Source organism: Lepisma saccharinum, chromosome 28 (genome assembly GCF_977018435.1).
Source record: "Lepisma saccharinum chromosome 28, izLepSacc3.1, whole genome shotgun sequence".
In the NCBI taxonomy this organism is placed as follows: Eukaryota; Metazoa; Arthropoda; class Insecta; order Zygentoma; family Lepismatidae; genus Lepisma; species Lepisma saccharinum.
The window spans coordinates 17,884,453-17,910,103 of NC_139256.1; the positions used below are offsets into that span (position 1 = coordinate 17,884,453).

Genomic DNA, 25,651 nt, shown 5'->3' on the forward strand with positions numbered 1-25,651 from the left:
AAATCATCACAATTGAAAACAAAAATAATAAACAAATAACACAAATAAGTCCAAGATATATATATAATTTACATTATTTAGAAACAATTATTTTGATGGATGACCAAAAGGCATACGTTGAAAAAGATATGTCCATTTGTAAATGGAAGTTATTATATTGAGTGGGAAGTCTGTAGAAAAAAATGTCGTTTTAGGATTTCAAGTCTTTGTTTGTGTCACATGTTGTGCGCATAGACACACGAAATAGAAGTTGCAGTTTTTTTTGGCCCATTAACTCATTCAGCGAATGTCGTTGCTTCCTCATGACAACGCTAGGTCACACACGTCTGAGAAACGTATCTGGGAGACGATTATACAAACGCCGTTCCATCCTGACATGGCCTCAACAACAGATTTTTCACCCGTTTTGTGCTCCCTTGAACGCCCAGTAAAGAATCATCGTCAGGTTCTGCGCTAGGAACTTTACTGAGCTACTTATTCGCTGCTAAACCTGTGGATCGAGGAAAATATATAGTTGGTTAAGATTCAAATGTTTCCTTTTACATTTCATCATCATCCAGCGTTAACGTCAGAGGCACGAGTAGTTCCAAAAGTTAGCAAAGAAAGGAACGCGTTACAGTAAAGTGTTAAAGTTATCGTTACTTGGCTTCCAGAAGTAACGCGTTACAGTTACTTTGCTTCCAAAGTAACGCTTTTCACTTACCGTTACCTTTCTTACAAACGTAACGCGTTACAAACTTTGTCACACAATAAGAACATTTAACTCTTTATGATCTCCATTTCTGCGTGTCAATCTTCCCCTTATTTTCGGTACACATTGTCCCTTCTTCCTTCATAGTCATCAATTTTGGCCAGTACTGAGCATTCATCAACTTTCTAAATTTTCCCATCTGTTTAAGCGCAGTCCAAAAGTCCGATTACTTCGTAAGGGATGTTTCTTTTAATTTTCTGAAGGTTTTTGGTTCAGTTGATCAGCAGTTGAATTTTGTAAGGAAATGGACGACCTCCTTGATGGAGTGGTTAGCACGGCGCACAACACGAGTGGGTCCCGGGTTTGATTCCAAGCCTGGGTATTCTTTGTGAGTATTCCTTCATCAATTTCATCGCATCATTACTCATCCTCATCGTCGCGATTAGCAAACAGTGACAGAAAAGCGACGCTAAGTAACAAAAAACAATCAATAGAAATGATTTGGAAACAAAGACCCCCGCAACGCTATCGACTAGGGGTGGCTTAAAACCCGGGCGCGCCAAACCGGGGCCCAAAACCTTATTGATTATGTAAGCGTGACTATTTATTTGAGTTTCTTCTTAAGTCTGCAAGTTTGCTTGTAAGACTAATCTGAACAGGACGTAGAGTTTAAAGTGGGTTCCCAACAGCTATGTGCCTCCACCGGGTTCGTGGCTATTTGTTTTAAAGACGTTGGATTTATTGATGACAAAAATTAATTGAAATTACTGCTGCAAAACATAAGTTACAAAATTATGTAGTAATTTAAACTTAAGACATCTTATTTTGATGTCATTATGTATATATTAAAAATAAACACATACCTACAGTTAACCTGTTCCTTGACAGTAGCACTAAAGGTACTTTAAGAGTAAGGCTACGTCATGTTTTTTTTATTGGTGGAAGTTGCAAAGTAGGAGGATCAGGTTAGAAAGATGGAGGACAAGGTGGAAAGGGGTGAGGATGTTCCTATTAAAAAGTAAAAAAGCAACACTCAGAACAAAGAGAAGGTCATTAATCCGCCACTGTTCAGCAGCGCACTCTTTTCTCACGCATGGACTGACGCCGCAAATTGCTACCCGAGACGACAGGCTCCGGCAACTTGTTTTTGTTGTAGGAGCCAATTCGTCCCGTGACATCGATAATGACGTCACTTCCAGCTGACGTATGGGAGCGCCGGGTTCCCGGTGATTTACAGCCGTGTTTTGCGTCGGGGAAGTCTCGCTAGTTATCGGTGCTAAATTCCGTCATCTTTGTTGGCACTCCTCCGTGTAGAGGGTACATGTCGTCGAGGTCATTAGTTGCATGGAGTCGATATGCTTTACGCGTTGTTTGGTAATGCTTCTCTAAAACGCTTCCTACGTTTTATTTCTTCCGTTTCATTCGCAAGCCCTTTAGTTCACTCTGTAGAGTATCACCTAAGCTTTTCTTTGTATTGAGAAACCAGGTGGCCCAGCCGGAAGGGCGTCTGACTGACACGCGGGAGACTGAGTTTTGATTTCTCAAGTGGCAGCTCTCGGGTGGAAATTTGTCCGGGAATGTTCATGGAACGGCTCTGGGGTTCACCCATTCTCTATAGCAACCTGGGGAAAGAGGTCAAAGCCGACAAGGCTTGGTGCTGTATACATCACCTCCATCAAGGTCGAGATCGAGGGTGTGCAGGTATATTCTAAAATGTACATCTCCCTAACACTATCTAAGCATCTCTCTTTTTTTCAGATTCTACTTTATGGTTAATATACTACACACACCTACGAAGATTTTACATCTCTAGTATAATATTGTTTGTTTGTTTGAATTGTTGTTTTCAGTCCACTTTATGCACAGAAAGGCTAATCAGGACTGGACCTACAATTTAAAGTGTGATCCGAAGCACTGTGTTATGTGCCTCAACCGGGTATCGAACCCGAAACCCTTTGATTACAAGGCGACGACGTTACCACTACGCCATTTGAGAAGCCCATACATACACCTATTATTACCCAACATATTATAGCTTTCATATTAATGCGAATATTAATATTCGTTGTAATAAGATAAATTTACCTTTAATTTCAAGGCTGTTTTCAGCCATATTTCAATTTCCTTTTTGCAATATTTTGTGTCACAATTTTGATTTAAATTTATTCTTGTCGTGTTCTCGATGCTGTATTCATTGCTTCAATCTTTCAGTGCTTCATTTCCAGTAGTTTCCCGCGCTTGTTTCCATATTTGTATGCTACATTAATTTAATTTATTTTTTCTGTATTTCATTTAAACTTTAATTAATTAGCTTAATCAATACATTTCATTCCTCTGTTTCGTTGAAGATTTGAAATGTTTAGTTCGAAGGACTTTTCTTTGCATCTTCCATAACTTTTCTTACTTCTTTCTTATTTGGCAATTTCATCACACCCATTTCTTTCATGTTCTAACTTACGTGTTAATTCTTATATATAGTATAAAGATATTCCCTTTCGTAGATATTTTATTTGTTATAATTTGCTTTATAATCTGTCTTTCTTGAATTCTGAAAATGATTTAAGTTTCAGATATATGTAGTATTTTCCATATCCCATTGTGTCATTGATGTTTGGAAACGTTACCACGGTGCCATCTGCGACTAATGTGGCACGCGATGTATTTCCAATTTTGCACTTGTTTATTTACCGATATATTTCACAACACAGATATTTCTTTATTTAATTTTTTGAACGTCGTTTTTCCACATATCTCGGTTAAACGTAACGGCGAGAATGAACGAAGATTAAATGAAACAGGATGCTACTTCGTGGAATAGGGATAGCGTTTCAATTTGAGACAATATGATATGCACAAATGATTACCGTGAAATATGCACGCAACGCAAACATAAGTTATCGAGCGTGCAAGTGGAATTTACAACGCCCGAGGGAGTTTTGCAACGTAGTTTGCATGTTTTGTATACAAACTGGAATTGATGATTTGTTTGTGAAGGCACGAATTGATGTAGCACATAAATTCAGTAGCAACGAAGATATATTGAAAGCGCTGGAGATCCCATATGTCCTCTAGGTTGAATAGATATGCTAAGTGAGAACGCGGTGCTTTGGAAATGAATGCGGTAGCGTAGATGACTCCGAAAGAATAGTAAATTGACGTGTATACATGTATTTGTGTGTGTGTGTGTGTGTGTGTGTGTGTATATATGTGTGTGTGTGTGTGTGTGTGTCTGTGTCTGTATGTATGACCTCCCCGAAGGCGCAGTGGTAGCGTCGTCGCCTTGTAATCAAGGGGTCCCGGGTTCAATACCCGGTGGAGGCATATATAGGTTTGGATTCAACTTTAAACTGTAGGTCCAGTCCCGATTAGTCTTACTGTGCATAAAGTGGACTTAAAACACCAAATCAATCAATAATCCAAAATGTGTAAATTAACACATATGCTTACTCTTTTGACTCCAATGACAGATTACTGTTAATGAATCACTTTTAGTGCATCAAATACACAACCAATCCACGGTCACTGATAATTAGGAAACTGTTATAGTTATATAATAGTTATAGTTATATAGATAACAGTTTAAGTTACAGTGCTGTTTGTTCTTGTTGGAAAAAAATCTCATGTTATTCCAATTTAATTATAATATTCGGTAACCAACTCAAGAAGAGAATAGTAAATTTTTGTGGCTTCACATTAATGTAGTGGAAGACGTGTAATTTCAAAGAACAATAGAATGGTTCTCTTTTTATGAGTTCAGAGGAAACTGAAGTTAGAGGTACAATACTGCCTTGTTTTGAATGCATTTGCTCAATTACCATAATTGGGAAAGGAGCATTGGGAATATCATGTTCAGTGTGTTTCCTTTGACTTCATTAAAATCCCAAAGGAGCTTACAAGTTGATAGTCGGTAATCTTACTTCCCGAAGGGATATAAAATATAACGTAGGCAATGCTTTAGTGTGCGCTAATGTTACAAAGTCAGACAAAAGACTTTCATGCAAAGCTTCTATGTAATAATGGAATCTTATTCCAAGACTTTTCCAATTAGCGAAAACTGTTATGAGGTACGCGTGGGCATCTGTATTATAATTTCTTAAATGTGCGTAAATGCTTCGGATAATAACTTTATAATTATTTTTATCTTTGAAGATTATCCCATTCCCAAAAAACACGAGTGTGGAAGTTTTGTAGATGCTACGATTTCTCCAAGTAATAATTCTCTGAAAGTTCTGGATTCGAGTCCCGACTAGGACATATGTATTTATTCCATTGTGTTTATTTTTCATCTGTTTCATCGTTATCATCCTCATCGTGCCGATTTCTAACAAAGATGTGGAAAATCAAATTTCAGTCATTAAATACTGACCTCCCTTATATGTAATGGTTAACGCTTTCGTCTTATAATGAATTCGCATCGGGTTCATTTCTTTTGGGGTGATTAGGACCCCATTTTAAACTACGCCTAGTCCCGTTTAGATTATATGAACATAAAAGTCTTTTACAAATAATCAAATACGAAAATAAAAGGATTATCTTCGAAGAACCTGTAAATTCGCGTAGAGGCTGATGGGTTTGGTTTACACCTCATGGAGAATTAAGACTTTGGGGATATAATGTTTAGAGGAGCACTTGGGACAGGATGTTCCCATCTAAAGAGACAATCAAGTGCAAGCGACACTACATCAATCTGGTAACAAGGCTCTGATAACTGAAACAGGAAGCATCTTCAAGCTGCTTCCTGTTTGGTGCCATACATTTTCTGGTCCTCATTTTTTAACTTTTTATCGGAGACATGATAACCAGTGTATTTTAATACTCTTCAAGGGGTAATTTTGATATGCATGTTCTGTGTTACGTTGAAATACCTATTAAAAGTGTGATCATATTTGGTAAAATTACAATACAAACTCACCTCCTCTCCTTCCTCCTCTAGAAGATTAGCACTCATCTTCAGCACACCATGCCAACAATTAGATGAACGTTTGGTAGTCCAAACTTCTCACCACGTGTGTCTATCCTCTGCAACGATTCCTACTTGAGCCATGTCCAAACGAAGACGATCTGAAGCAACTATCGCAAACAAACTTTTGTACAGTCTTCGACCTACTTGCCGTCCTCAGAATCTTTCGTCCACGGTCCGCCCTTGTCTTCTCCCAAATCCTTGAGACTGCGGTGCGCGAGCTGGGATTCAGAACATGATTGCGTTCACACTGTACCGTTTTGGTCAGGAAGCTAACTGAAGGTGGCAACACTGATGAAGTTGTGAACACGTTTCTGTCATTGTTGCCAACGGATGCGTGTCAGAGGTGGAGAAAACGTAATGGTTGGGAATTTTCTCCGACAATGCACAAGAGACGTCAACGGGCACATTGTTGAGTATTCTTTCCTTGTGAACGTTTGAAAGTAACGACACTGGACACAAACACAAAGTGTGACTCTCAAATTACTGTAGAAGTTAGTAATGATGTTACACTCTCGCTCTTGCACTCACGGGGCTAAGAATCAAAGAGGATTAAGTATCGCCACATTTTTCACGCTCTGCACAGAACCACGGACGTTTCTCCTGAAGTGTTTCCTAACAGCAACACACGACGGCCTTGCCAGGTTGCATAACTCTCATGAGGCTCCCCCTTGCTTGCTGTTGTCCGCTCGATCGCAGCCCTCTTCCGGAACGTGGTGCAAGAACCTTGTCATCGGCTCGATGCATGCGCGCGACTCGCACCGATCGTCCGCCTGGCGCGTATTCCACCCAACTGACGGCTGCGAGTTGGGGGTTGCGTGGTTGCTAGGCGCGCGGAAACCGTCCATTCTACACGATGAGGGGAAGGGCGAACACGCGAAATGATGTTTTCCAGAGGCACTCGGGACGTGGTGTGGTTGCGCATCCTTCCCCTCTCTCTCTCTCTCTCTCTCTCTCTCTATATATATATATATATATATATATATATATATATATATTTCGCGGAGCTTCATTTTACACCATTTACTAAACAAAATTTAAGTAACATCGTTTGCTTTGGACTCACAGTACAACCAGCGGCAATAATAATGGGACATCTAGATCCTGAAATACTCACTTCTCTACTAGGCGTTATGTGTGTTGCCTAATTCTACGGCGATAAGTGGATTTTAAAAGCAAATTTTCAATGACTGCTTCTACCACCGCCGCAGAGTTAGGCAACACACATTACACCTTGCACGGAAGCAAATATTTCAGGATCTACGTGTACAATTTTTTTTGTCGGTGAGTGTACTTAAAGTGAATTTGCTCGTACAATCACAGAACCTACGAGTGTGAAGAAGCAAATGTGTCTTCTTTTCGTAGTAACTGAACACTCTTTACCGTGGTGTAGAGGCTAAATAAATGCGCTGAGAACCAGTCCGTTCTGAGTTCGAATCTCAAGGTAAATTTTTGATACCCCTTTTCTGGTTGTTCTTGCAGAGATATTGAAGCTATCATCTCTGTGTTTGTTTTTAATTTTACACTGTTCTTCTGTCTTGATCGATTTTGTTTATTTTGCTTCGCTTATCTGCAACGTTTTTAGCTAATCACCAAGATGAGAATGAGTGATATGATGAAATTGGTCAAGGGACACTTACAAAGAACACTAATGCCCAGGATAGGATTCGAACCCAAGACCCCTGGAGTCGTAGCTCGTTCTGCTAACCTCTCCGCCACCGCAACGATGATTAGATGAAATTGATGAAGGGACGCTCATGAGTTCAACACTCAATGCGCTTCATCGTGACGACTGCCTTGAGCATTCCATCGAGAAATATCACATTTAGTAATACAGGGTGTATCATAAGTATTGGCGCAAACTAACACAGTTGAAAGTACACAATAATAGAAGCAAAAAAGTCTCAGTAAACATAGGTCTGCAAACAAGCCGTTTTCGAGATAATTGCGAATGTGTGGTTACAAGCCGCCACTGACTTCATTGTTTGTAAACGTCGTCCTAGTTGGTAAAATGCTAATAATGTGTGCGAATGTGTGGTTAGAAGCCGTCACTGATTGCATTTTGTAAAACCCGAGTGCTTTACTCCTTGCGAATTCCGAGGTTTGCTCTTTGTTGACAAAACAGAACATTTCCGAGAGGTGGCGTTGTAATCACACGGGATGGATACAATCAGTACAGAGAATTGTACATGCTTGTGACCAATTCCGAAGTGAACCGGGGGGGGGGGGGGGGTTCGAAATAATTCGAAACTCAATGCGGGATCGCGTACAGTATTGCATCCAGATGCAAGGACGACACTTTGAACACCTCCTTTAACAGGTACGAGTGTACACTTATTGATATATATATATATATATATATATATATAGAAGGGAAAATCAACAACGACCATGGGAGCAAAATAAATACAAACCAGAATTATATGTTAGGACATACATTTATTACCTTATCAATGTTGAAAGTTTTATTTTTTTTACAGAACAACAGTGATGAATTACTGGCAACTGTGGTAGTATTGACGTATGCTAATATCTATACATGTGCTGATGCTTTGGTTTGGTAGTATCATATCTGAAGAGTATATTCTTTTTTAAAAAGCATTCAGCATTGACAGAAAACAGAAAACTAAGGTGCAAGAGATATTGTAGATATGTGTGACCTCTATTATTCTTTATGTAAGCTGCATTACCTCTTTTCTTTACCCTTTTCTTTTCATACTTATTGTTAGTTCTAACGTCGGGGCAGGACTGACGTTTGTTAAAGTAAGTAGAATGTTCAATTGAAATCTCCATTGACTTTTCTTATAGTATTACTATCATTTTACCAACTAGGACGACGTTTACAAACATGAAGTCAGTGGCGGCTTGTAACCACACATTCGCAATTATCTCGAAAACGGCTCGTTTGCAGACCCGTGTCTACTGAGACTTCTTTGCTTCTATTATCGTGTACTTTCAACTGTGGCAGTTTGCGCCATTACTTGATACACCCTGCATATTATTTGAAGATATGCAAGGCTTGTCTTCCAACAGATAATACGTACGTCTGGCTTTCATGTCGTAGTACGGTACATCTAATTTCAATTACCGATATCTGTCAGATATGAGAATCAAGACTTTGTGTGGCTGGGAGACGAGTGTCGCATTCAACCTGCTCGAACAGTTAACGTACATCTCTCCTTCGTTGTAACCGGACTGTCAATCGTAAATAGATTTTGGTCGTAAGAAGATCAAATCTTGCATGACTAAAACTAGTTCCTCAACATTGACGTAGAGTTTTATGCAAGCGATTGCCGTGCCCTTAAGGGTAGGAGACCATACTCCAAAATAAATGCGAAACGCACTAAATTTTAACATTCTTAAGTGATCTCTCTTGTAAAAACTTACATATTACCAAACAAAAATCCAATAAGTTCATGAAAAAATACATAATATCACGTGCCGAAAAAGTCAGTTATGGCATGGAGACATTCTGTAGTTCACACAGAATTGGAGTTTGAGGTTTGTCTTATGTTCACTGCATAAACTAGGATAATTGGGATTGGACCTACAGTTTAAAGTGGTATCCGAACCACTATGTTCCTCTACCGGGTATCGAACATGAGACCCCATCATTACAAGGTGATAACGTTACCACTACGCTCTCGGAGACCCACGTATAGTTGGAACATTGTAAATAATTGCGTGCTAGGTCTTACTTTGGTTTTGATTTGCGTATCCTCTCCGAGCACTTTCGCTCAGGTTCAAATCCGGTTTAATTCGCCTCACTATAATAGTGATGATGATGGATGTAGTTGTAGCTGTGCGTTACACACATAAGCATACAGTCCGGCCAAGGGTAACGAAACTAGCTGGAAAATTACGATTCCAAACGCGAGAGGGGAAGCAGGTAGAACGCTCACCAAACCACCCTGTGGCATTTTGCTTCTATGGGTTCGCTTGTTATGTTTATTACTGCTTGCTGTGTTGTGTTCGTGATGTCTCTTACAATTCGTAACAAACCGTTTCGAAGTGGAACAAAGAAAACTGTGTCGTTTTGATCCCTGTTGCACTTTCTACAAAACACCCTCGACATAATACACAATGTCACAAACCATTCAGTTACTACATTTTCCTTATTATATTTGTAATAGTCTACTATGTATAATAATAGTAATACTATTATTAGTAAATACTATCCTGATTACTGATGTGCACATTTGTGCTAATTATAATATTTACTAAGGAGATCAATTTAATTGAATGATCAAAAAAAGTTACTGGTTTACAAACAAGTTTTTCTACTAATGTGACGTGATGAATACTTTCCTGATATATTCTGCTTATATAGTATATGGATGGCTATTTTTTCATTCTGCACCCTTACATAATTCGTAAACATCTCTACGTATTTTAGAGGCGATATTACTGCGTTGGAAACTTCATTGTTGTTTCCACACACGGATCCCGCTTCTTGACCAAAGTCCCGTCACCCCTATTTTTCCAATGAACACGTCCAGTTGGCGCATGCGCACTTCCGTCCATGGTCTCAGCTAAGGCAGCCAGACAGTATTGCTTACTTCAGATCTATTTGTACCTTTTTAGGGCAATCGTTACGATACGTATGGAGAATGATGACGTGTAGATGAAATTTAGGAATAAAATGCAAAGAAACGCCTTTGTCAAGGGCGGCAATTGAAACCAGATCATTAATCTGAACCTTCTTGTAATTTACGAGTGGATCCGAAGGACGTGCCATACTGGGAATCGAAGCAGTGGTTCCTCGCAAAACTGGCGGTGGCTGCGGCAGTGGATGGGGGAAATCCCCAAATAGAGCCTACCTCCACCTGCATACTTTCAGGGTTGTGTGCTCAGGGGTATGCTCTTTCTCGCTGATACCTAAACACTATAAACTTTGTTTGTCGAAAAATGGTTGCCCCATTTTTGTTGCTCTTCTTCATAGCCTATACATTTGCAGTTAGAGTACCTTTCCTATTCTGGCAAAGTTTACAATTTATTCGCAAATGTTCTAACGTCTTTATTTATATATACAGGGGGTGGACAAATATATTGAAACACCACATCGGAACGGGTGATATCGACGCAATTTTTCCACTTGAAATCGGATGCGGTGCGACATTCTTTTGTTTTGCGCCGTGAGATAGGACCCTGTCGGACTGGTAGGAGTCTACAGTTGCACTGTAGATAGCGTGCAGTGCAGTTGATACTGAATCATGTCCGAGCTGACAGTGTTTCAAAGAGGGCAAATTGTTGGTGCCCACCTTGCAGGCGCCTCTGGTACCAAAGTAGCCTCGTTATTTGGCGTATCGAGAGGGACTCTACCCGAGATCATGACGACATAATAGTGTGTCCAGAAAGACATCATCAGATAAACACCTGCGTAGACAAAAATGTACACTGAGTGACAGAGACAGAAGGACACCGAGGAGGACTGTGACCATGTTTTGCATGGAGAATGGTGCAGGATCCAGGACTTGTGGACTTGTGGCCGCGGTGGCTCAGTCGGTAACGCGTCTGACCACCATGATGAAGGTTCCGGGTTCGATCCCCGGCCGGTTCAAATCCGGGAACTTTTCTAACGTTGGAAGCGGCCCCGGCGCCCACCCAGCGTCGAATAACTCTGGGGGGTAAAGGCGGTCAGGGGCGTGATGCTGATCACATCACCCCCACTCACGACCGGATCAAGAAAGTGTGGGGCGTTACCCCCCACACCCCCTATACGCCTTCATGGCGTGGTGCTAAGCACAGGGGAGCACTTTACCTTTTTACCAGGACTTGTATGTGTCCATTCCTCGGAGACTGCAGGCTGTTTTGGAAGCTAAAGGTGGTCCTGCACCTTAGCTACAGCATCCCGGCTTTTCTTCGCAGGTGTTTCCATATTTTTGTCCATCCCCTGTACGTGTATTCACATATTTCTATGCATGTTTGTGTTAACGTACAATAGACATAACAGACAATTATGTCACATATTGCATGATTAATAATAGTCAACGTTTTACGTGACCATGTTACCAGACCAAGAACATATCTGTAATTCATTTACCGAATATAACTGGGGTTTTTAAATGACACGGTTTCATTATTAATATTACCAGGCAGTGGATATATCGGAAAATCTCAATAGGGAGTTGGTGTCAACTCCGTGGCTCTATTACCTCTCACTCGCTCCGTGTGGCTCTATTGTCCACGCAGACGTGCAAAGCCCATTCACGGGTGGCGAAGGTTCGGAAGGGTCGTCCACAGCTGTCTCGCCAGGTGATATATGATCCACTTATTCCGCGACGACGATCGGAAACTCCCAAACATCCCATTCATCTGGTCGTCATTTCCTGTCGGTTTCCCTCGGGACTCCCTCCCGTAAACAAGTGGGGAAGGACGGTAATTGACCGGAAAGATATTCGAGAAATCGCCCCGAGAGGGGGAGGGGGAGCTTTCGAAGTGGGTGGATCTGTTCTTTCTCTCTCTCGTCTCTACGGGAAACAATCCCGGAACGAAATGATTCGGAGAATTTAACCGAGAAACGCCCACCGACAGACTTGTCAGCCAACCCAAAGATTTCGAAAAGATACAGGGTCTCCACGTGAAAAGTATAAAAAATGAAAGTATTACAGTGCGATCCATTTAGGTAGGGATAATGTGAAATCTGTGTCATGGTCATCTCATTAACAGCACGAAGCTCAAATTCAGCCAGAACAGGCGAAGAAGGATGGGATCTTAAACTGTACACAGTACACTTTCATCGCACACACTATACAGTGTGTACACAAAATCCGGTTCACTACCAGACACTCTAAGTTAAGTGATTATTATTAGAAAGTATTTAATTCAAATATAATTCGGAGACAAGAACCTGTTACCTCAAGATACGTTTTATTAAGAACAGTGAATGAATTCTGAAAAAGAATATCTAAAGTACAAACGAGAACGAAAAGAAACACAAAAAGTAATATTTTAAGAAATTGAAAAATTGTTCCCTGTGCCACAAAGGCATCTCGTTAGCTCGTTTGTAGGTCGAATACCTAAAGTCAATGTTTCTGAAAACCTAAAATCTTGTACAAGTCATTAGTCTTAACTTTGACACTGTCTTTCAACGTTCACACATAACTTACGCGTATGTGCCGTATGCTTTTTTCTCGGCATTACACGCACGAATTTTCATTGAAAGACTCGATGAAAATTATGAATTTTTATTTGTTCTTAATTATTTTCACTAAAGTTCATTTACTTAGTCATGTTCATAGTAGGAATGTAATCTTGATTTTTAGTTATTTCTTCTTTTGACTGTTCGTCATATCTTTTCAATTTGCATTTCTGTGCGTTTATTTTTGTTTCTTCAACAAGTTCCGTTCATGCTTCTGATTTCTTCTGCAAGAACTGATGTGAGGATCTCATCTAGTTAGTCTCCTGAATGGGTCATAGCTATGGGAGCGATCTCGTCAATAATTTTCCTGAATTCAGAGCATGTGGTGGTTGAGTTGTAATCGCTGGTGATGAAAGAAGTGCTTTTCTTGTTCTACTCATTTCCAGCATGTGAATTAAATGGTGTGACTCAGTTGTTAGCATATGCAGATGATGTATACTTACTGGGGGATGATGTGAATACAATTAAGAATAATGCTAAAATATTTTTCAAAACTGCTAAAGAGATAGGTTTGGAAGTTAACAAAGAAAAAACTAAATATATGCTTACAGGCCGAAAGCAAGTGTTAGGTAATAATCAAAATCTAATTATTGATAACAACTCGTTTGAACCAGTTTCCAAATTCAAATACTTAGGAGTAATATTAAGAAATGAAATTTATATTAAAGAGGAAATAAAAAGTAGGCTTAATTCAGGAAATGCATGTTACTTCTCTCTTCATAAACTTTTGTCTTCTCGTTTAATATCTAAGAAACTAAAAGTTAAAATATACAAAACAGTAATTTTGCCTGTAGTATTATATGGGTGTGAAACTTGGTCCCTTACATTGAAAGAGGAACATAAATTGAGAGTATTTGAAAATAAGATCCTTAGGAAAATCTTTGGACCTAAAAGGGATGAGGAGACAGGTGAGTGGAGAAGGTTACATAATTTAGAAGTACATAATTTGTATTCATGTCCAGATATTATTAGAATAATTAAATCAAGAAGACTTAGGTGGGAAGGCCATGTGGCACGAATGGGAGAGGAAAGAGGAGTTTACAGGATTCTTGTTGGGAAACCTGATGGTAAGAGACCTGTAGGAAGGCCAAGACGAAGATGGAGGGACAACGTTGAGATGGACCTAAGGGAAATCGGTAGGGATGGAAAAGAGTATATAGAACTTGCTCAAGATAGGGAAAGATGGAAGGCCTGTGTTGCTGCAGCCATGAACCTTCGGGTTTAAGAAGGCTAGGGAGTTAGTTAGTTAGTTAGTTAGAATTCAGAGTATGTGGTGATTTTGTTGTAATCGCTGGTGATGAAAGAAGTGCTTTTCTTGTTCTTCTCATTTCCAGCATGTGAACACGAAAGGAAATAAATAGGCTAATTAATTAATTTTTAAACCTCCTTTTGTCGTTGTTTGGAAAGTTGCTTTCTAAAAGTTAGAACTCAGTTTCAGTTACAGTTAATGTTACTTTAAAAAGTAATATCTTCAGAGTTACTTTATTCCGTGCAGGTTATGACTCACCTAACATTTTTCATGCATACATTGCAATTGCAATCAGGCTGTTCGTTAATCAATAATGATCGGAAAAATAATATTAATTTCGTCGCATTAGATGTGTGTGTGTGTGTGTGTGTGTATGTGTGGAGAGAGGAAGAGAGAGAAAAAGAGAGAGAGAGAGAGAGAGAGAGAGAGAGAGAGAGAGAGAGAGAGAGAGAGAGAGAGAGAGGTCACGTGATGCCATGAACACGAACTAGTATCCCCAGTCTCACAGCCAACCACTACACTACTAAAACGTCTCGACCAACTTTTAAATCACTCTGTACACCGTCTGTTGTGACAAACAATTCTGTTTAGCACGAACAACAAAGCATATACTATAAACCTGAGATTTTTTTAATAATGTTGAATGATAAATATTTCTAAGAAAGGTTTTTTTTTCGTATTTGTTAGAACGACTCTGGTAAGAATGTATTTTCATATCAAGACTCCTCTTTTCCTCGCCCGAGAGGCCGAGAATGACATCGTTTCGCTCCTTCCACCGCAACTCTGTCTTCTTCCTTTCCTCGGGCAGACGTCAAATGCACAGACTCTGACGTTGAAGTACACAAGATTCCCATTAGATGTCAGCAGCGTTTAGAAGAAGCTATTGCCCGGCGACAGTCCACTGGAGCGGTAAACACAATCCGCAAAGGTCAAGGTTACGCTCTCAGGCAAAACTTGTTGCGAATAGACATTTCATGCCTAGATTTTTGTGTCTTCAAACTCTTTTATTATTCTTATTAATGACCACCGAATAGATGGAAATGTGAAGAAAATACGACTCAATGGTAGCCTACACGTGTGTTTTCCCGACAAAGCTCTGTGATTATGATGCACAATTCATTAGAAAGCATGGGTGTATACAGAGGAGGACAAGGAGGGGCATTTGCCCCACCATGGAAGCAAGTGTTTAAAGTTTTCTTTGTGTTCGTTGTGCTTCTTTACGTGCAAAGTTAACTAAATGTTTGTCCCCCTGGAAAAAAATGTTTGTTAGCCTTTCTCGGAAAATATCAGGGTACACCCCATGCTATAAAAAGCAGTGTTTTCCAAGAACGAGGGACATCACCGTGTTTTAAAATATGCTACGGTTATAATATCTTATAATATATGGTTAAGATTTTTTATGTACGTGAAGTCCGATTATTTATACGACTATGTAGAAATTAAAGTTTAATACTTAAATGATAAACGAAAAATTGAAACTTTAGAGAAACCTGCAAACTTGAAATTTATACTTGCAAATATATCGTAATTACAATCAAGGGCTGACAGACTCTTGATCTACATACTTATATTTGACATGCGTGTCATAAACATAGACCGAATTACTTATGATTTTTTTTATGTTACCTAGATATTCGTTGCAGTTTCGTTTATAATAAGTCGATTTTCTATTAGAGATACGGTATCTGGGCAACAGCAAAAATAACCATATGAGGATTCTTTGAGTGCTCTAGATGGAATTCCAAGCAAATATAAGTTTTTGGAATTGGGAACATCAGTGGCTATACGAAAGAAGAAGGATTTCCGAAAATGAATTTACTGCAGCAGGCCAAAGATACATTGCTAACTTAAATGCGCTTCGCTCTATTTCCCCGTTTTCTCTTATTCACGATTTATTCTTAATTGCTGATGATTCGGAGTAGAACGGTGCTTTTCTCCACCCTTCCCGTCATTCAACCATGTAATGAATACACAGAAAGCACCTTAATTCTCATTTATCCATTGCGCAGACTCCAATTTTTTACATCGTCATCTTTTCATCTCCCGGCCATTACCCCGCAACAATGGAGGAACTCCCATTCGTCCTCATCTTATAAGACAGGAGATGACTCGCATTGTTTGTCACCAATTGCCAGACGTCATCTCCTCCCCTGCGAAGACGCCATCATCGCCATTGGCATTCGAGGCACGTGGTTCGAAGAACGACCTCATTGTTCTGGAGATAAGAAGGGTCCGGACGCTATTTGGAGGAAAGGGAAAATCCAAAGGCCTTTCGGACCCCATTTGGACTTTACAGGTTGCAGAAATCGGGTGAAATTTCCAGTGCCAGTGTTGCAAACGTCATTACTCGGGAATTCCCTCGAGGAAAGCGAAATATCCCTTCTCTGAGGAAATATAATTTTTTTCCCCCATGTCGAAGGAAGGAAAGCATCTCGATGGACTCACGATCTCGCTATCGAAGCTTCTGCTTTCGATTCTCGCCACAGCATGCATGAGCATTGTGTTTGATCTTTCGTCGTGTTTCAGCTCATCATAATTTGTCTTCATTATCGTAGAAGACGTAATAAAGCGACGTAAGAATATAGAAATAAAACAATAACCTTCTCCTGGAATCTTGGGAGCACGGCTGTGCATAACGTTAGAGAAGAGAAGAGCGAGGGGGCAGTACGTGCTGCTGTAAAAGGCTGGTTACTGCAGTCGTTTTTGCCCTGTCACACAAACCCGCTTCCTCTCGTGCGTTCATTGGTCGAGTCCTCTCGAGTGACTACTTGCGCAGAGACTTGCTTTCGTTCGCTCACTCCAGACTTTCCCGGGACAGAGTATAGAAATAAATTTTTCTGAGAGTTATCTTTGATCAGATGAAAATTTCCTTGTTCCAAGAGGTATTCCTATATGAATAAGGCTATTTACTTACGCAGCATAATATTTTTCTCATGCGAAAAAGAAATCCGGTTAAAAATTTAACCTTATTTTCTACGGCAATGAAAATGTTCTACTCTCAGGAAATCTTTATACAAAGAAGGGAATTTTCTACATCGATGGATACCAGCGTACGCAGGCTTTTTCTCGGAAACGGCTGGAATTGTAAAAATAGATATTACTAGCTACGTTCTAGGAGGCGCTGGAATTGCAAAGGTACTACTAGCTACGTTCTATGAAAGGGTAGGATACACAACAAAATATTTTTAAACTATCCCTTTAACATTCGTTTTAAAAGTTGTTCAAAGACAAAAAAGGTAATTTGGCATCATTTTACACCAGTCTTTACAGCTTTCCATTTAATTTTTTTTCAAAGTTTCGTGACGAGCTGCAGCTACATAGATTCTCCTACGTATGCCAGTGTCGATGAACATTTTATACATCTACGCCAATTTCCATACGTAGGAAAATATTCTACATCTATTGAAGTTTTCTTCTCTGGGTGAATATGTTACAGCTAGGGGAAATTTTCCATTCTAAGGGTATTTTTTGCACTCTGCATTGAGGGAAATTTTCACACCGGAGGGAAATTTCTTGTGCTTCACCATCGTTGCAGCAGTGAACACAAAGCCTAAGGGACAGATAAGAAAAATCACATGAGCGGGGAAGATAAAAAAAAGAAGGTTAGGAGGGGAACGAACGGTCGTTTTGGAAACAAGGGTAAACGAGGAGGAGGTAAAGAAATGGACACCAAAATAAAATGGATGATAAGATAAAGATAGAAACAGATTGGCGGGGTTTATATTGGAGTTTCTACCCCACGAATAGAGATCCGCAGCTTCGAAATAAATATTGTTTGAATCCAGACGTTTCTTTTTCACCAAAATAGTTACTATAGGACAGTTTTGTTGGGAGAGGGTCTTATATTTCTCTCTTATGTAAAGTTAGTAGAAAATTCAACGAAATAAAACATATCCTTTCTTCCAGACTTAGCTAGGCAAGGAGGTTTTTCTAACTGATATATGCGTACACATATAGCCTTCAAATTTCACACATTTCTGTATGTTTACATTGTGTTTGCACTATGTATCATGTGAAAAAAATAAGTTAATGTTTAGAATACGGTATTCATTTTCAGTGTGAAAGTTTCCTGTATACTTTTGTCAGTCCATTAATGTTATAGTTGCATGTAAAATAAGATTTCAAAAACCATTTGACAAGTTTCTCATATCAACTTTTTAAACTTCTTTGGAACGCTGATGACTTTTTAGAAATGTTCTTTACTGTTTAATGGCCAAAGAGCAATTCGTTGATGATTAACAATATATACAAAATAAAAAGTTTTGTAGTATGAAATGCTAATCTATTAATAATATTTGATCACGTGAAGACTTGAGAATGCAAAAGGCCAACTCAAAAACGACATGTTTGGAGAAATATGAGTCAAAGCGCTCAAAATCATAGCTTGGGTATCTTCAACCCTGTTTCAGAAGGAAAGAAGAGCTAACTCAACAAAATAATATACCTCACTCTTGTTCTCTATGGCTCATAGTTTAACCCGATGTTGAATAGAATGGAAAAAAAATATTCATAATTAACTTCGCCCTTTGTATTGTTAACGCCTCATGTAAACTTATCACATCCCTTTCTCCTATTATGAATGAAGGGTTGTGAGATTCAAATAAATTTGACAAAACCTAATTATCGTCTAACGAGGTTTTACCCTCAATTTTCAGCTAAATTGGAATAAAGGCACTAACGACTTAAGACCATTTGCGACACAGCCTAAATATTTACCCACGGCTAGAGCTTCTTTTCAATAGACGAGTTTGTATTCTTGGTTGTCTTTTCGCCCCAAACTCTGTCGGTTTAAATCTCACAGAGATATATTTATACCCACAGAGCTGGTTTAGAAACCTCGACATCAAGCCAACAAAGTTGAAAAATCAATAACGTGCACAAACACACAAATTGTGCTGGTATATACAAAGCAATTAGGGGATTAATTTTCAATCAAATAATAACTTTTTAATCGAATGCTCCAGATTTAATGTATTTTGAACCAATATGGAAAAATTAAATTCACAGTATATGCTCTCGAAAGAGTCTTTCCAAATGTCTCATCCAACAAATAATCTAATCCAGAACGACGTAAATGACATAATATTCATCTACAGAAACAATTTGTTACTATACATTTTTTGCATTCTTGAACATTCTTTAACCTAACTTTATTTTTACAAAAATATTACTGTATAAAGTAGATTATTCTGTTTATCATGTTGAGCCACGTGATGTTGTTATGCAAGCTCAGAAATCATTTAGAAATGTATCTATTGTTTGCCAGGAAAGATGTGTCGACAATGTTGCTAAGAAACATTAACCTCTTTCTGATCGGAAATAATGCATAATCAAGAAATTGTATTGTTTTTAGTTTATAGTTCTTAAGTTTTTTTTTGGGTATAGGCGGAGGTATGAACAGCTGCTCAGTCTTGGTGACATTCCTCTGTATAAGTTGTACACTTGCAAGCAAAAGTACTTTGTTCTTGGCCAGAAGAAGAGTTTTTCTCCTAGCTTGATAATATTGGACTGAGAAAGCTTAATAATAAAAACATGCTAAGTTCCCAAGAATAGCACCTATTTTTATTTCATTAACTGTAAAGCCAGAAAGTTCAAATATATTAACTTTGGACTTACTCTAATATAGCTTTGAATGTGCAAGCCACTTACGCTTCTGGCTGAAGAAATAAGCTGCATCGATGATGAAGCGCATTACCTAGTCGACTCATCACGCCGAAGGTTCTGGGTTCGAGTATCGGCCTAGGAATCTCCTAATTATGCATCACTACAGTAGTTTACTTAACAAAATAACACATGAGACCACTATTATTTTGTACATGGGTGTTCGTTTGTGAGAGTCATTTAATCAGTTAACAACACAAACCTTCCATCTGTTCCTATCCGGGGCAAGATCAATCCAATCCTTACAGATTTCCTTTAGGACCATCTCAACGTTTTCCCTCCACCTTCGTCTTGGCATTCCTACAGATCTCTTACAATCAAGTTCCCCAACGAGAAACCTGAAAACTCTTCTTTCCTCTCCCATTCTTGCCACATGGCCTGCCCATCTAAGTCTTCTTGATTCAATTTTTCTAATATCTGGACATGAACAGTCAATCCTCCCTTTACACGCTGCTGAAGTACGAAATATGATCCAGCAAAAGCAAGTTTGACGGAGCACAATATGTCTTGTAATTTGCTTGAACTTCCATGTTCTTATCTCATTGTGTACATTTTAAGACATATATTTTTTCTAGTCTTAAGAAATATGGAGAATACAGATATAAATACAGTACCACAGAGTCTCTTGCATGAAATAAGTCTAAGTTAGGTGACGCCATGACAAATAATCCGAAAATAACACAAGAAGCGCAAACGCAGTGGGCGAACACAAGAGATGGAAATTCTCCGAGTGAGGAATTCTCTGTTTTGCGTGCTTTCGCTGGCAGTTTCCCGGCAACGGTGTGTAAATCCTCGGTTGTTACGGGGGAATATTCTTCTCCATTTTCTCCTTTGCTCCGCGTCGTGTAAGTTATTTATCTCGGAACCTGAGACATCAGTTACACTTAGCTGCCACCGTCCTTGCATATAAAGCATGTGCGCTGGGCTTGTTTCTGTGGAAAAATACAGAGAAATGCAACGACTAAATTTTCCTACTTTTTTTCCAACTTTCTCCGACTCTCTTCCTGCGCCTCATGCTAGATTTATCGAAGGTTACTTCCTCAATGGAAAGAAAGGAAATTCTCTCTCCCGCTATAGGTCTCCTCATTTTTCTGCCGAGAGAACTTTTTCTCTCTAAGAAGAGACATCGACCAAACCGTATTGACATTTCTAGCTCTGAAGTCGAACCGAGGAGAATAATAGTTCATAAAATATTATGCACAGCGTTACGGGCATGTATATTTATTTATGTTCCTACGCAGTTCGAAAGTTACGAGATAATGCAAGAAATAACCTACAAAACCACTGTTTCTTTATTGATTCATCCCGTAAGTCTTTTACAACGAGGAAGTTGACTTATACCAGAGGATTCACTAGCTTGGTTCTAACAGTCTGCACCTGCTACTATAGAATTTTGTAGCAATTGTTTTCTTTCTTTCAGAGCGAGATTAATTTAGTATGGAACCAATAGGGTGGTATGGATTAGTTCAGCCTTTCTCACAAAATAAAATTCTGCTTATTCTTAAATGCACATGTCGAGCATTATTTGAATATCATATTGTACTCAGAAAGGCTAATTGGGACCTGTCTGTTGTGCAACGTGACTCCACCGAGGATCGGATGCCAGAGCGTTCTTAATGGTAACGGTGCTAGCGCCAAGGTGTTAATCGCGAATTGTTCTTGCGTATAACTTCACTATAGCTCTCTTGAATACGGTTAATTCATTTCGACCATAAGTATTTTATAACGATTTGATTTACTTTAGTTCCTTTTCTACCACTTTTGTCTATACTGCTTTCATTTCCAAACTGCGCTTCAAGGTCACGGCATCGTCTCCCCACGCAGTCGCCTGTTCCCCTCCAAACACACGCCTTCTGCCTGTTCATTGGGTGCTGCACGAGGAATGCATAGGAGTGGGAGAGAAAGAGGGAAGCGCGGAGCTGGGTGGATGTCCTTGAACCGCACATTTCAACTGAAAAAAAAATAATTGCGAATGCCGATCAGATCAAATTGCTGAAAGGACAATCACAAACACAAATTGATAGAGGTAGCGTTATACTAGCTGTGAGTCCAGATGCCAGAGCCTCGTTAGTCTTCAAAAAGAGTCACCCCTTACAGCCTGTTCTTTCTATAACGAGAACGTAGGATCAAGACTTTTTTTATCCACCACGTGGCGATATTAATCGTATGTTTAAAAACCTTGACAGTGGAAAGTAGCCGTTGCTTCGACAGCTGCTTACGTCATTCCAAGGCGTCGTTTCGTCATTTCAACCAGTCGAACGCAGTTCGTGCATGGTTCCGAAGACCGTCGATGTTTTTGTTGTCAATACACAAGTTTCGGATTGTTCTTACAAGACCTAAAATGTCTCTTCCGGGCAAGACTGAGTACTACCTCATTCTGCATCCCATTATATTTGGACAATATACTACTCTGGGTGTTGGCACCGAGTTCAATATTATGCTCAGTGTTGTGGTTAGGTACATTATGGAAACTATTGTGCGCTTGCTTCATCGACACTCTACGATGCCGACAAACGGCCGCGAGTACCTCGCTTACCGATAGCGCAAACACCGACGTGGCGGTCTACACTTCAATGGATAACATTGTACAACAACATATTGTGATCTTGTTCTTCGGATTCGTTGTTCCGCTTGTGAGCAATGGGCAAGAGACCTTTACTCAGGTTTAGAGTTAGTTTACACTGAAGATTAGACACTGTTCATGTCCGCGTTTTATGTAAGAACATATGGAAGATTTTTCCATTGACTTAACTATCACTACATCTTCCACTTCTTGATTTTGACTTTTCAGTGTTAAAATTAAACTTTCAGGGGGCATAAATGGAGGTACGCCGTCTTGCCTCTCCTGTGGGTCAAAATGGTGCAAGAAACATTTCTTCAAATATTGGTTTCTAAACCAAGTATGTTTGTTAGTTTCTATCTTTTTATTTGAATTTGAATTTAAAATTTTGGGAGCGTCAGCACTTAGGCTATTTTGCTCCCATCACATTATACGGGGACCAGCCCCTTGCCATGACAAATAACAACTCTAACGTTGCATAACTAAAAATCTTAAAATCTTCTGACTTCTGTTAAAAGCTGAGGCTGTAAACGGGCACTCAGCACACACAAAGACAAAAAAACAGGACAACACACACAAAATTATACTGGCCATAGTGCCAGTCGCCAGAGCCTCGTTAGTCCTTAGTTCAGGGTGCACTACGTGGAAGTGAGGTTGACTTTTGGGCGCCTACGTGGAAGGTACCCCTTACACCCCCTATCTTTATATGTAAGGAAAGGTTCAAGAATGGGATAGGTGTTAAAAAATGGACATTTGTTTATATTTTGTAGTCATTCTATTGGAGGTAAGAGTGTGGTGCTCGAAAATGTCCTAGAACCACTTTACCTTATGCTATTAATTTCTTTTAGTTGATCGAACGCACTTCAGCTCAAGGTTGTTCAAGAGGCTGTAATGGCAAGGTCTATTGGCTTAGTCCTCGAACCAACGAGATTTATGGCTACGGAATCTGTGGACAGTTTCTTCTCTGCGGCAGGAGGGAAGGTGACTAAAGAGAGCCAAAGGTTCTCTGAGTGAAAGAAGAGAGAAAGGGCACGTAGAGAAGAAGATTATCTCTGGCTCGTGGGAAGCTTTCAGCATTTATGTTGCCTTCACCCCTAAAGAGAAGAGATCAGGTGGGTGAATGGCTCTCCTTTAGAAAAGAGTAGGAGTTTGTTCACCCCAGAGACGTGCAGTAGAAACAAGTTCGAGGAGCGTAACTTCTTTTCCCTGTATTTTCATATCAATTGTCTCATTGCAAACTTCTCTTTAGCTTTATCTTTTCACCAATATGTTTATTGGAGATATATTAGACATCCGTCTCTAGTTCGGTTAGTTTACGTAAGTTTTCTATCTCTTGGGTTTTTCGACGATAGTGTTGAAATGGATGAAAGAACAAACACATTGATACATCCATGTTTTATCCCAGGAATCTCTGAATACACTGACCACTTCGCCACTGACGAGGGGATAAAATGTAGATGGCCCTCTCTACATCTTCATACCTTAATTGGCAATTTGTTACTTATATCAAATTGCCAATGATATATTATGAGCATTGATATATTTCGTAGCCATAGATTATATTTGGACTTCAAATGAGGAAGAGATAACTTTTAACACTTAATGTTAGTTGATGATTCATTATACATTTTGGACGTTTTAGAAGGGGGATCCCTACCCATAATCCTTCCGTGATTAAGGAACATTTCTCTTAGGGTAAAGACGCAAAATCTGTAATAAAACACGAGAGAACGGGCAACTTCACAGAGGATTATCCTAGCTGTGGATCTAGGCGTCAGAGCCTCGTGAACTTGCGAAAGTGTCAGGTCGTGCTTCATGGAAGTTAGGTTGACATTTCAGGGCCTAGCGAGATGACCATCCATTACACTGCACGTAGTGATCATTGACTTCCCTGTGCGACACATTGCATTTTAGTACACTGACCAGATAAAGAGCCAGTAACTGCTTGAGTAATTGCTTCATTAACCCTGAAGAAATCATGTTGAAATTAAAATTGAGAGGATTTTTGTATATTCTAAGCGGGTCACATAAAATGTCATGGCGGATCGGTAGTGTCCCTCGTGGCGTAGTTTGGCCAGTCTTGTTTTCGAATGTAATTTTACGTCCATATTAGTGATGGAGAATGACAAGATTCGAAACTCGTATCTTTTGTCTACGCTAAGCTAGGCATGGATATCGCAGGAACCCACCCCGCACCTTATTCTGAAGATTGATAACGTTGATTTAATTGTTATAAGATTCGATAATCAGAATTCCAGGAGAGTTAAGCCTGTGAAACCCAGAAATCAGGGAAGAATTTATAAATTTCAAAATTCCATAAACTTCCTAAATATTTCCCCTAATCTTCGAAAACCATCCTTGATTAAGGTGGGGTAAAATTTTAACAAAATTTGGAACGATTCTGTATTTCACTGTATTATGATTTGAAGTAGGGATGTGCCGAAGCCGATTACACATGTATGAAAATCGGCCGAAATTGACACATCGGCATCGGTATCGGAATCGGCAAAAATCCGATATTTAAACCGGTACAGATTATACTAGAGTTTTTACCTTCTAAGTTTTATATTCTAGTTTTGTAAGATTTATTGAAAATTTGGTTATGATTCGTCATTATTGTAGAGTTTTTGTAATAAATTATTGCAAACTCATTCAGAGGATCAACCTAACTATAAATCGGAAATAAAACGGTACATTGCTGGACCAGGATCTGCTGTTGTATTGGAAATTCAAAAATGAATATTCAAACCTGAAGCAAGTCCTGAGAAAATACTTGGGCATACCTGCTGCATCAGTATTCAGTGATTGAGTGTTCAGTGTTGCTGAACAGATTTGAGATAAGAGAAGAAGTAGGTTACTTCCTGAAGTGCTTCCAAATCTCGTATTTCTGAAGTTGAATCTGGCAGAACAGGAATTCATTTTGCATTTCAAAGAACTGCTTGTGTACTAATTGTAAAATATGCAAATGTACATTCGCATCTCTTGAGAATATATATGTATACATATGATATGCAATAGAAATGTACATAGAAAATTTATTTTTGTCATGCTGAAAATAACATCCCATTTCTGTTGAATAATCTTATGTATCGGAATCGGTTAAATATCGGCATCGGTATCGGTTCCAAAAATTATCGGCGAGTACAGTCATGGAAAAAAGTTCTTCCCCATAAGGCTTTAATAGGAGCAAGTAATGCAGGAGGGTAGGCAACACATATTGCACCCTTCGATGATCGGGTGATTTTGCCTGTCTTAACACCGAGAAATGTGTTCCACGCGAAGGTCAACATGACAGGAAAGCAAAGAGGGTCACGTGACTATTGGTTATGTGGAGTGTTGTGCTTCTCCACGTCCCCAGTTCTTGATCCACATTGCAGAAAAAGTAGAGC

The 25,651-nt window shown here is 39.3% G+C and overlaps 1 protein-coding gene across 1 annotated transcript in view; it reads right to left on the reverse strand.

Annotated features, from left to right (window-relative positions):
* LOC145980758 (transmembrane protein 151B-like) overlaps positions 1 to 6,423 on the reverse strand; it is a 218,507-nt gene extending 212,084 nt beyond the window's left edge. Inside the window, exon 1 of the mRNA XM_083113821.1 lies at positions 5,604 to 6,423. Coding sequence (XP_082969947.1) covers positions 5,604 to 5,639 — 36 coding nt within the window. The 5' untranslated portion in view covers positions 5,640 to 6,423. The remainder of the gene's footprint in view (positions 1 to 5,603) is intronic.
* Between the last annotated feature and the right edge of the window lie 19,228 nt (positions 6,424 to 25,651).